Below are 11964 nucleotides of genomic sequence, written 5' to 3'. Positions count from 1 at the left end.
TCCCATCACATCCATTATTATTCCATCTGTGTGTGTATGTGTGTGTGCACGCAGTGGAGGTTAAACATAATTTACCCATTTTTTTGCAGAAAACTGCATTGCAGTATAGTGAGCGTTTAGTTTTTCCACCACCACCATCAATTTTCAATTTTCTTACCACTACAACATTGTTTGTGTGATGGGAGTGGTGTGAAGCTGCCGGGGACAAAAACTGACTAGCAACAATACATCACCAGGAGGAACACACACCAAAACAATGCACAGACGTCAGATGTGTTGAAACCATTAAAAGAACATACAATGCCCCCTGGTGGTTGTCATTCTATTTTATCTTTCTAAATTCTACTTCCAGTAACACAGACTTTTACACATAAGAATATTTTGAATAAATTGCTCTCCAATAAGCATTTTCCATATCTTTCATTGCAATAAGCATTTCAATATCAATGTTAACCAAAATATACTGTACACATTTTATTTTACATACAAAACGGCTCTAAAATACAGGACAAAAAAGCTAATCAGACAAAATGTTAAAATGGACTCCTTTAATTCTGCACAGGACAGCCATACAGTACATTTTCAATAGAAAAATTATATGCTTTGGGCTCATGTCTCAAGTTAGGCTCTCATCCAGAAATGCATACATACACCATCACACCTGGTGCCCAAACATTGAGGGACAGAATCATAACTCCTCACACAGTTCTACAACAACCCCAGAACAGAAAACATCACTTCTAGAACATCCATAATTCTACAACAGAACTCCAGTAGTATTCTCATGTTGTTTTAGTCTAGAATCACAACCATTCTATCCTTGGTCAAAAGGCAGGATGAGACCTAGGGCTCCAGTTCCTTTGATGTTAGTTGAGACATTCAGCTTATGGTTTGGCTTTGCATTTACTTCACTTTCAATAAACAAACAACTCAATGCTAAACAATCCCACCCTGGATAGATGTAACATAGACCACACGACTGACTGACTACCATGGTCTCACAACTCCTGGGATCAAACAAGCTTGCTACTGGAAGAGGCCTCAAGAGACTGAGGTTTCTCATAAGGAGATGCATGCAATACTACTGCCGTATTCATTGGGGACTAAACGGAAGCAAACTGGCCAAAATGGGGAGGTACTATCTGAACGTGTCCAATAAGAATCCGTTACTTTGTTAGTGTTCCCTAATGAATACAACCCATGTCTCAAAACAGTGGCAGCCAGTCTAGTCAGTTACATAGATTAGTAGGATGAGGAAATACAAAATGATCAATTACTTTATTGATCAGCTGTCAGGGAGAAGAGGAGGAACATGTTATAGTCATTCTGTTGACTCATCAAAAACATATCTTCTTCAAGGTCCTCATCCCTCCCCTCTAAATATCATTGTTTATTTATTTTAAATATATATATTTTTTTTATGAATTCACTTGAACATAAATAACACCATTATTGCTAATTAGAATGATCTGAAATAAGGTACTACTCACACATACTGGCATCAATGTTGTGTTACTATTTGGGTAGGGCTATGAACGAGTAAACCAATGCAGACTAAAACAAAACATTTAAATTATCATGAGCAACTGAGGCAGCTACAAAAATGAAAAATGTATACCGTAAGCAAAGAAGCACTTCTCAATGAAATGAACACAATTTTGAACAAAATAGTTATTAATAGTTTCACAATTAGAACGCATCATAATAACCCGAGAATCAAACTAACTGATTTCAAACCAATGAAATTAACATTTTATTTTCAGGTGGAAACAGTGAGGTCACTTAAACATTATAACTAATTAAGTGAACGCTTATGTCCCAAATGCCACCCTATTCCCTACATAGTGCACTACTTTTGACCAGAGCCCAATGTGTCCTGTTCAAAAGTAGTGCACTATATAGGGAATAGGGTGCCCTTTGGGATTCAACCACACAATGCCAATCTATTTATGGCCATGAGAAAGAAAACAACTACTATAGACCCAAATGAAACTGGTTTTTAGTGCACATGTACAGGATTTGTAAGAAGTGTGTCCGATTACACAACTCATTCTTTCATTCGTCTGAACCATTAGTTGTTTGGGATTTTTGGTCAGCTGCGGCTTCTGAGGGAACCTCCTGGAGAAACAAGACAGGAATTCTTCAGTTCATTTCAACATACAAAAATAGAACAATGTTTGGCGGTATTCTGCAAACTAATGAGCTCTTTATGAACAGTATTTTAGGCGTATGTGTCACGTTATAGCTGTACTGCTTATGAATGCATTATGTAACATACAATGCCTTGCAAAAGTATTCGGCCCCCTTGAACTTTGCGACCTTTTGCCACATTTCAGGCTTCAAACATAAAGATATAAAACTGTATTTTTTTGTGAAGAATCAACAACAAGTGGGACACAATCATGAAGTGGAACGACATTTATTGGATATTTCAAACTTTTTTAACAAATCAAAAACTGAAAAATTGGGCGTGCAAAATTATTCAGCCCCTTTACTTTCAGTGCAGCAAACTCTCTCCAGAAGTTCAGTGAGGATCTCTGAATGATCCAATGTTGACCTAAATGACTAATGATGATAAATACAATCCACCTGTGTGTAATCAAGTCTCCGTATAAATGCACCTGCACTGTGATAGTCTCAGAGGTCCGTTAAAAGCGCAGAGAGCATCATGAAGAACAAGGAACACACCAGGCAGGTCCGAGATACTGTTGTGAAGAAGTTTAAAGCCGGATTTGGATACAAAAAGATTTCCCAAGCTTTAAACATCCCAAGGAGCACTGTGCAAGCGATAATATTGAAATGGAAGGAGTATCAGACCACTGCAAATCTACCAAGACCTGGCCGTCCCTCTAAACTTTCAGCTCATACAAGGAAAAGACTGATCAGAGATGCAGCCAAGAGGCCCATGATCACTCTGGATCAACTGCAGAGATCTACAGCTGAGGTGGGAGACTCTGTCCATAGGACAACAATCAGTCGTATATTGCACAAATCTGGCCTTTATGGAAGAGTGGCAAGAAGAAAGCCATTTCTTAAAGATATCCATAAAAAGTGTTGTTTAAAGTTTGCCACAAGCCACCTGGGAGACACACCAAACATGTGGAAGAAGGTGCTCTGGTCAGATGAAACCAAAATTTTGGCAACAATTTTGGCAACAATGCAAAACGTTATGTTTGGCGTAAAAGCAACACAGCTCATCACCCTGAACACACCATCCCCACTGTCAAACATGGTGGTGGCAGCATCATGGTTTGGGCCTGCTTTTCTTCAGCAGGGACAGGGAAGATGGTTAAAATTGATGGGAAAATGGATGGAGCCAAATACAGGACCATTCTGGAAGAAAACCTGATGGAGTCTCCAAAAGACCTGAGACTGGGACGGAGATTTGTCTTCCAACAAGACAATGATCCAAAACATAAAGCAAAATCTACAATGGAATGGTTCAAAAATAAACATATCCAGGTGTTAGAATGGCCAAGTCAAAGTCCAGACTTGAATCCAATCGAGAATCTGTGGAAAGAACTGAAAACTGCTGTTCACAAATGCTCTCCATCCAACCTCACTGAGCTCGAGCTGTTTTGCAAGGAGGAATGGGAAAAAATCTCAGTCTCTCGATGTGCAAAACTGATAGAGACATACCCCAAGCAACTTACAGCTGTAATCGCAGCAAAAGGTGGCGCTACAAAGTATTAACTTAAGGGGGCTGAATAATTTTGCACGCCCAATTTTTCAGTTTTTGATTTGTTAAAAAAAGTTTGAAATATCCAATAAATGTCGTTCCACTTCATGATTGTGTCCCACTTGTTGTTGATTCTTCACAAAAAATACCGTTTTATATCTTTATGTTTGAAGCCTGAAATGTGGCAAAGGGTCGCAAAGTTCAAGGGGGCCGAATACTTTCGCAAGGCACTGTATACCCTTTTCATACATAGGACGCCAGCCACTACAGTAACACAGCAATTGATAAAAAATTAAAAAATTGTCTGAAAGGTTAAGTGCCGCATCAGAAGTGTCTGTCCCTTTTCAGCCAGTAGAATTCTGCTCGGTATTGTTTCCCTGACAACAATAAACGTTGCTGGTTGATGGGTTGTTGTGTTGTTTTTCTGCTGTTTCTTTATAGCAAGGTAGATAGATGTGTTTTCTTTAGACTAAATGTATTGGTAAGCCATTGTATTTAACAAAATTCAAAGTACTTTTTTAGGAGGGAGGAGTCTGTGTGCAGGCAGGCTGCGCACAGGCAGCTCGAGGTCATTTGATTGACAGATCTGTTGGCCTAGTGATGGACGTTAGTCCCGCTATAGAAGCAGCCGTTAGAGACAAGTTAATTGCCTGTTCAGTGGCGCTTCTTAACTATCTCCAGAGGTTTCTGGCGGCATTTAAACATTCATTGTGCACCTTTTCAGACAAACAAACATGCCGTAGCCGAGGCGCTTTCAAGGCGCCACTTTCCATTTGTCTGAGAGGGGCAATAGTGAAACTGACGGTTGTACGACAAGTACATTTCCTTCTTATCACAGTTGGTTTGGGCTGATTATTAAACACAACTTAAAGTTTCATGCAAATCTCCCATTAACAACTAACTCAATCCACCAGCAATTGTAAGGTGCTTTCTTCCAGACCTAATGGAAATCCATGAATATCACCATTTAAAACCAACTCATGTCTACCAATAAATCAATTCTACCTTCTTGAGGACTCCCTGAAGTTCCTTAATGGTGTTGCCCAGGTTGTTGAGTGTCTTGCTGAGCTGGTCGTGGTAGACAGTCTTCTCTTCCACCGTAGCTCTGAAGTTGTTCTCCGTCTGGCCCAGAGTTCCCTTCACCTCCTCCAGATCTTTAGACAGGGCTCGGTTAGCTGATACCAGCTGGAGGATTTGCTTGGTGTCCTCGGCTGGAACACAACAACACACACATACAGGTTTAGACACTCAGGAATACATTCTATTAAATTATACTTTTTTCCGGTTGAAGTTCATTCACAAATTTTCCTCCCACATCAGGCCGCAGAATTAAGATAACATTGCGTCAAAGCCGTCTGAGCTTAAAAGACCTGTGAAGACCTAAAAAGGCCAGTCTGAGTTTAAAAGACCTTTGAAGACCTAAAAAAGCCAGTCTGAGTTTAACAATGATCAGAAAATATAAGTAGTGGCTCCCTTGGAGCGAGGCACAGAATGATGCCACGGATAGTAAGAAGAGGGAGCTCGTAGTGGCCTGAGTGAATCTGTTGAGGTGACTTGTCTCTTACCCATCTTGGAGTCCTGCACCATGAGTTTCTGCTCAATCTCCTCCCTGGCCTTCTCACTCTTGTCCAGTTTCTGCATAATGCTGCCCACGTCCACCATGGCTCCATTATACACTATTAGACTGCTGCTGCCTCCAGACTCACTAGACTCCACTGGCGCTGCCTGGCCACGAGACACAAGCATGGGCAGCAAGGCACGGTTACCTGAGGAGGGAAGAGAGAGGTGGTGATCGAGGAGGAAAGGCAGAGGGAGGGAGAGAGAGCAGAGAGAGTGTCAGACTCAAAAATAAACCACACTATGTCAGTTCTAACTAGGATGTTGGATATTGACAGAAAGCATTGGTGAAGGAATGGATCATTCCAATCCACCTTAGTGAAGCTTAAAAAAAATGCTTTGAGACAAGTCAAAAAGAGAAAATGAATAACCCATTCCAGTGTCAGGTCTCCTTCCCTCACCTAGCAGGTTGTCTAGCAGGGGTTCACTGAAGGAAGGAGCAGACTCATCTTTAGCTGCGTCCGTCAGTTTACGGTAGTAACACGACTCTCTCACCACCGGCTTGTTCAACAACTTCTTTACCTGCAAATGAATCAACATTATGAAAATAACAAATGAACAATCACATATATTGTGACGAATATAAAAATAGCAGGGCAGGCGTGTGTAACCTTGAGCTCAAGCCCCAGTGTATGTGTGTGTGTGTGTGTGTGTATATACCTAGGGTCTGGACAGATGTAACAACAGAGTGTGTGTGTGTGTGTATATACCTACGCTCTAGACAGATGTAACCCCAGTGTGTGTGTGTGTATATATATACACACCTGGGCTCTAGACAGATGTAACCCCAGTGTGTGTGTGTGTATATACCTGGGCTCTAGACAGATGTAACCCCAGTGTGTGTGTGTATATACCTGGGCTCTAGACAGATGAAACCCCAGTGTGTGTGTGTATATACCTGGGCTCTGGACAGATGTAACCCCAGTGTGTGTGTGTGTATATACCTGGGCTCTAGACAGATGAAACCCCAGTGTGTGTGTGTGTATATATACCTGGGCTCTAGACAGATGTAACCCCAGTGTGTGTGTGTGTATATACCTGGGCTCTAGACAGATGAAACCCCAGTGTGTGTGTGTATATACCTGGGCTCTAGACAGATGTAACCCCAGTGTGTGTGTGTGTATATACCTGGGCTCTAGACAGATGAAACCCCAGTGTGTGTGTGTATATATACCTGGGCTCTAGACAGATGAAACCCCAGTGTGTGTGTGTATATATACCTGGGCTCTAGACAGATGTAACCCCAGTGTGTGTGTGTGTATATACCTGGGCTCTAGACAGATGAAACCCCAGTGTGTGTGTGTATATATACCTGGGCTCTAGACAGATGAAACCCCAGTGTGTGTGTGTGTATATATACCTGGGCTCTAGACAGATGTAACCCCAGTGTGTGTGTGTGTATATACCTGGGCTCTAGACAGATGAAACCCCAGTGTGTGTGTGTATATATACCTGGGCTCTAGACAGATGTAACCCCAGTGTGTGTGTGTGTATATATACCTGGGCTCTAGACAGATGTAACCCCAGTGTGTGTGTGTGTGTATATACCTGGGCTCTAGACAGATGTAACCCCAGTGTGTGTGTATATACCTGGGCTCTAGACAGATGAAACCCCAGTGTGTGTGTGTATATATACCTGGGCTCTAGACAGATGTAACCCCAGTGTGTGTGTGTACACCTGGGCTCTAGACAGATGTAACCACAGTGTGTGTGTATATATACCTGGGCTCTAGACAGATGAAACCCCAGTGTGTGTGTGTATATATACCTGGGCTCTAGACAGATGTAACCCCAGTGTGTGTGTGTACACCTGGGCTCTAGACAGATGTAACCCCAGTGTGTGTGTGTATATACCTGGGCTCTAGACAGATGAAACCCCAGTGTGTGTGTGTATATACCTGGGCTCTAGACAGATGAAACCCCAGTGTGTGTGTGTATATACCTGGGCTCTAGACAGATGAAACCCCAGTGTGTGTGTGTATATACATGGGCTCTAGACAGATGTAACCCCAGTGTGTGTGTGTATATATACCTGGGCTCTAGACAGATGAAACCCCAGTGTGTGTGTGTATATACCTGGGCTCTAGACAGATGTAACCCCAGTGTGTGTGTGTATATACCTGGGCTCTAGACAGATGAAACCCCAGTGTGTGTGTGTGTGTGTGTATACCTGGGCTCTAGACAGATGTAACCCCAGTGTGTGTGTGTATATACCTGGGCTCTAGACAGATGAAACCCCAGTGTGTGTGTGTGTGTGTGTATACCTGGGCTCTAGACAGATGTAACCACAGTGTGTGTGTATATATACCTGGGCTCTAGACAGATGAAACCCCAGTGTGTGTGTGTATATACATGGGCTCTAGACAGATGTAACCCCAGTGTGTGTGTGTATATACCTGGGCTCTAGACAGATGTAACCCCAGTGTGTGTGTGTATATACCTGGGCTCTAGACAGATGTAACCCCAGTGTGTGTGTGTGTGTATATACCTGGGCTCTAGACAGATGTAACCCCAGTGTGTGTGTGTGTGTATATACCTGGGCTCTAGACAGATGTAACCCCAGTGTGTGTGTGTGTATATACCTGGGCTCTAGACAGATGTAACCCCAGTGTGTGTGTGTGTGTATATACCTGGGCTCTAGACAGATGTAACCCCAGTGTGTGTGTGTGTGTGTGTATATACCTGGGCTCTGGACAGATGTAACCCCAGTGTGTGTGTGTATATACCTGGGCTCTAGACAGATGTAACCACAGTGTGTGTGTATATATACCTGGGCTCTAGACAGATGAAACCCCAGTGTGTGTGTGTATATACCTGGGCTCTAGACAGATGTAACCCCAGTGTGTGTGTGTGTATATACCTGGGCTCTAGACAGATGTAACCCCAGTGTGTGTGTGTGTGTATATACCTGGGCTCTAGACAGATGTAACCCCAGTGTGTGTGTGTGTGTATATACCTGGGCTCTAGACAGATGTAACCCCAGTGTGTGTGTGTGTATATACCTGGGCTCTAGACAGATGTAACCCCAGTGTGTGTGTGTGTGTATATACCTGGGCTCTAGACAGATGTAACCCCAGTGTGTGTGTGTGTGTATATACCTGGGCTCTGGACAGATGTAACCCCAGTGTGTGTGTGTATATACCTGGGCTCTAGACAGATGTAACCCCAGTGTGTGTGTGTATATACCTGGGCTCTAGACAGATGTAACCCCAGTGTGTGTGTGTGTGTATAACTGGGCTCTAGACAGATGTAACCCAAGTGTGTGTGTGTATATACCTGGGCTCTAGACAGATGTAACCCCAGTGTGTGTGTGTATATACCTGGGCTCTAGACAGATGTAACCCCAGTGTGTGTGTGTGTGTATATACCTGGGCTCTAGACAGATGTAACCCCAGTGTGTGTGTGTGTGTATATACCTGGGCTCTAGACAGATGTAACCCCAGTGTGTGTGTGTGTATATACCTGGGCTCTAGACAGATGTAACCCCAGTGTGTGTGTGTGTGTATATACCTGGGCTCTAGACAGATGTAACCCCAGTGTGTGTGTGTGTGTGTGTATATACCTGGGCTCTGGACAGATGTAACCCCAGTGTGTGTGTGTATATACCTGGGCTCTAGACAGATGTAACCCCAGTGTGTGTGTGTATATACCTGGGCTCTAGACAGATGAAACCCCAGTGTGTGTGTGTGTGTATACCTGGGCTCTAGACAGATGTAACCCAAGTGTGTGTGTGTATTTACCTGGGCTCTGGACAGATGTAACCCCAGTGTGTGTGTGTATATACCTGGGCTCTGGACAAATGTAACCCCAGTGTGTGTGTGTGTGTATATACCTGGGCTCTAGACAGATGTAACCCCAGTGTGTGTGTGTATATACCTGGGCTCTAGACAGATGTAACCCCAGTGTGTACATGATGTCCTCCAGGTCTTTCTCCAGCAGGTAGCCACAGTGGCTCTGGTCAAAGTAGACAAAGGCCATAAGCAGGTCCTTGTTGTAGGTCACCATCTGCTTCTTCTCCTTGTCTTTAGAGGACCGTTCTTTGGACTTCCTGTCGTCTCTGCTGCTGCGGTCGTCTCTCCTGTCCCTGCCGTTAGAGTCCTCATCGTCTTTATCTGAGAAATTTATCGCCAGAAGTCCGTCAGTCAGATTTGTACTGGTGAAATTGTGTGAAACGTACAGGGAATAATTTCTTAACACTTCTAGGGTTTGTTATAGAGATCCTCTTGAGCATGCTTTTTAGTCCAGAACTAGTGCTAATTTGTGTCCTGGACACAGGCCCATAATGAATCAGGACAGGGACATTGCATTGTATGTACCATCTTCGTCATCGTCATCAGCATCTTCGGCCTCCAGAGGGTCGTACTCCTCAGCATTAGTGTTGCTGCTCTCATCCTCCTCCTCCTTCTCTTCCGCATCTATAGAATCCTCCTTCAGCACTTTCTCCTCCTCCTTCTCACCCTCCTCCTGGGTTTGGAAAATACATGGCACAGGCACAACTTAGAACTAGCAGGCTGTTTGAAAAACCGAGCACTTCCTTTACATCATGGAGCAAACTTTGTATGTACAGTGCCTTCAGAAAATATTCACACCACCATTGACTTTTTCCACAATTTGTTGTGTTACAGCCTGATTAAAAATGGTGTCCCTGGTCTACACAAAATACCCCATAATGTCAAAGTGGAATTATGTTTTTCAAAATAACACATTACCGAGTACCACGCCCCATATTTTCAAGCATAGTGGTGGCTGCATCATGTTATGGGTATGCTTGTAATCGTTAAGGACTGGGGAGTTTTTCCATGATACAAAAGAACCAGAATGGAGCCAAGCACAAGGAAAATCTTAGAGGAAAACCTGGTTCAGTCTGCTTCCCACCAGAAACTGGGATATTAACAAGGCCAAACTACACTGGATTTGCTTACCAAGAAGACTGTGAATGTGCCCGTGTGGTTGAGTTACAGTTTTGACTTAAATCTGCTTGAAAATCTATGGCAAGACCTGCAAATGGTTGTCTAGCAATGAATAATGGGAAAATGTTGCACAATCCAGGTGTGGAAAGCTCTAAAGAGACTTACCCAGAAAGACACAGCTGTAATCAAACATTTCTAAAAACATGTTTTCACTTTGTCATTATGGGGTATTGTGTGTAGATGGGTGAGGAAAATTTTTATGAATTCAGGCTGTAACAATAAAATGAGGAATAAGTCAAGAAAGGGGTATGAATACCTTCTGAAAGCACTGTAAATACAACTCAAGAGCCATGAACCTCCCACCTACTTTTTCTCAATATAAATACAATTCACTCTCGAGAGCTATGAACCTCCCACCTACTTTTTCTCAATATAAATACAATTCACTCTCGAGAGCTATGAACCTCCCACCTACTTTTTCTCAATATAAATACAATTCACTCTCGAGAGCCATGAACCTCCCACCTACTTTTTCTCAATATAAATACAATTCACTCTCGAGAGCTATGAACCTCCCACCTACTTTTTCTCAATATAAATACAATTCACTCTCGAGAGCCATGAACCTCCCACCTACTTTTTCTCAATATAAATACAATTCACTCTCGAGAGCTATGAACCTCCCACCTACTTTTTCTCAATATAAAAACAATTCACTCTCGAGAGCTATGAACCACCTACCTTCTTCTCTGGTTCCTCCTCTTTTGCCTTCTTTGTCACCGGCTCTCCGTTCTCCTCTTCTTTCACTTTCTTCACATCTGATTTCTTCTCTGCCTCCTTCTTTTCTGCCTCCTTCTTGGCTTTATCCTTCTTGTCTTTCTTGTCATCCTTGCAAGGCACAGAGGCCAGGGCCTTGAAAATCCTGTAGCCAAAGTCTCTCTGTAGCATCTCGTTAAACAGCTCCGCAAACAGAGAAACCTGGAGAGAAGAGGAGACAGAGACACGATACCTTTTGATGCAAATCTTATTAAGGATGTCACTGGGCTACCTTCTGGCAGACGGAGACAGTACAGGTGCATCAGTACCAAGACCGAGACTAAAAAACAGCTTTGATTACCATGCCATCAGTTGAACAGCCATCCCTAGCCCTATATCAGGTGATGCACACACACAAGTCAGTTAAGAAAACATTCTTATTTTCAATGACGGCCTAGGAACGGTGAGTTAACTGCCTTGTTCAGGGGCAGAACGACAGATTTTTACCTTGTCAGCTCGGGGATTTGTTTTTGCAACCTTCCGGTTACCAGTCCAACCACCTGCCTTACAATCACTAGTTAACTACACATGGTTGATGATATTACTAATTTATCTAGCTTGTCCTGCGTTGCATATAATCGATGCGGTGCCTGTTAATTTCTCATCGAATCACAGCCTACTTCGCCAAACGGGTGATGATTTAGCACTGTCGTTGCACCAAACCTAACCATAAACATCAAAGCCTTTCTTTAAAATCAATACACAAGTATATATTTTTAAACCTGCATATTTAGTTAATATTGCCTGCTAACATGAATTTCTTATAACTAGGGAAATTGTGTCACTTCTCTTGCGTTCCGTGCAAGCAGTATATGCAGCAGTTTGGGCCGCCTGGCTCGTTGCGAACTGTGTGAAGTCCATTTATTCCTAACAAAGGCCGTAATTAATTTGCCAGAATTGTACATAATTATGACATAACATTGAAGGTTGTACAATGTAACA

At 42.9% G+C, this 11964-nt stretch overlaps 1 protein-coding gene across 7 annotated transcripts in view; it reads right to left on the bottom strand.

Moving 5' to 3' along the window:
• Positions 1-533: 533 nt before the first annotated feature.
• The window catches only part of LOC110502646 (cell division cycle and apoptosis regulator protein 1), a 36429-nt gene continuing 24998 nt past the window's right edge, over positions 534-11964 (bottom strand). For all 7 annotated transcript variants that reach the window (XR_016491017.1, XR_016491018.1, XR_016491019.1 and 4 more), the window contains 7 exons: positions 10948-11184; positions 9613-9760; positions 9173-9408; positions 5698-5818; positions 5245-5445; positions 4685-4890; positions 534-2118 (listed from right to left, as the gene is read on the bottom strand). Coding sequence is in view for 4 of the 7 variants with exons in the window: in XM_036960319.2 (XP_036816214.2) it covers positions 2056-2118; positions 4685-4890; positions 5245-5445; positions 5698-5818; positions 9173-9408; positions 9613-9760; positions 10948-11184 (1212 nt within the window). In the remaining 3 variants the exon portion in view is untranslated. The remainder of the gene's footprint in view (positions 2119-4684; positions 4891-5244; positions 5446-5697; positions 5819-9172; positions 9409-9612; positions 9761-10947; positions 11185-11964) is intronic.

This window comes from Oncorhynchus mykiss, chromosome 23 (assembly GCF_057628025.1).
Source record: "Oncorhynchus mykiss isolate SJ-2025 chromosome 23, ASM5762802v1, whole genome shotgun sequence".
Classification (NCBI taxonomy): Eukaryota; Metazoa; Chordata; class Actinopteri; order Salmoniformes; family Salmonidae; genus Oncorhynchus; species Oncorhynchus mykiss.
The sequence above is the reverse complement of the archived record's forward strand: the minus strand, read 5'-3'. Positions and strand labels throughout refer to the sequence as shown.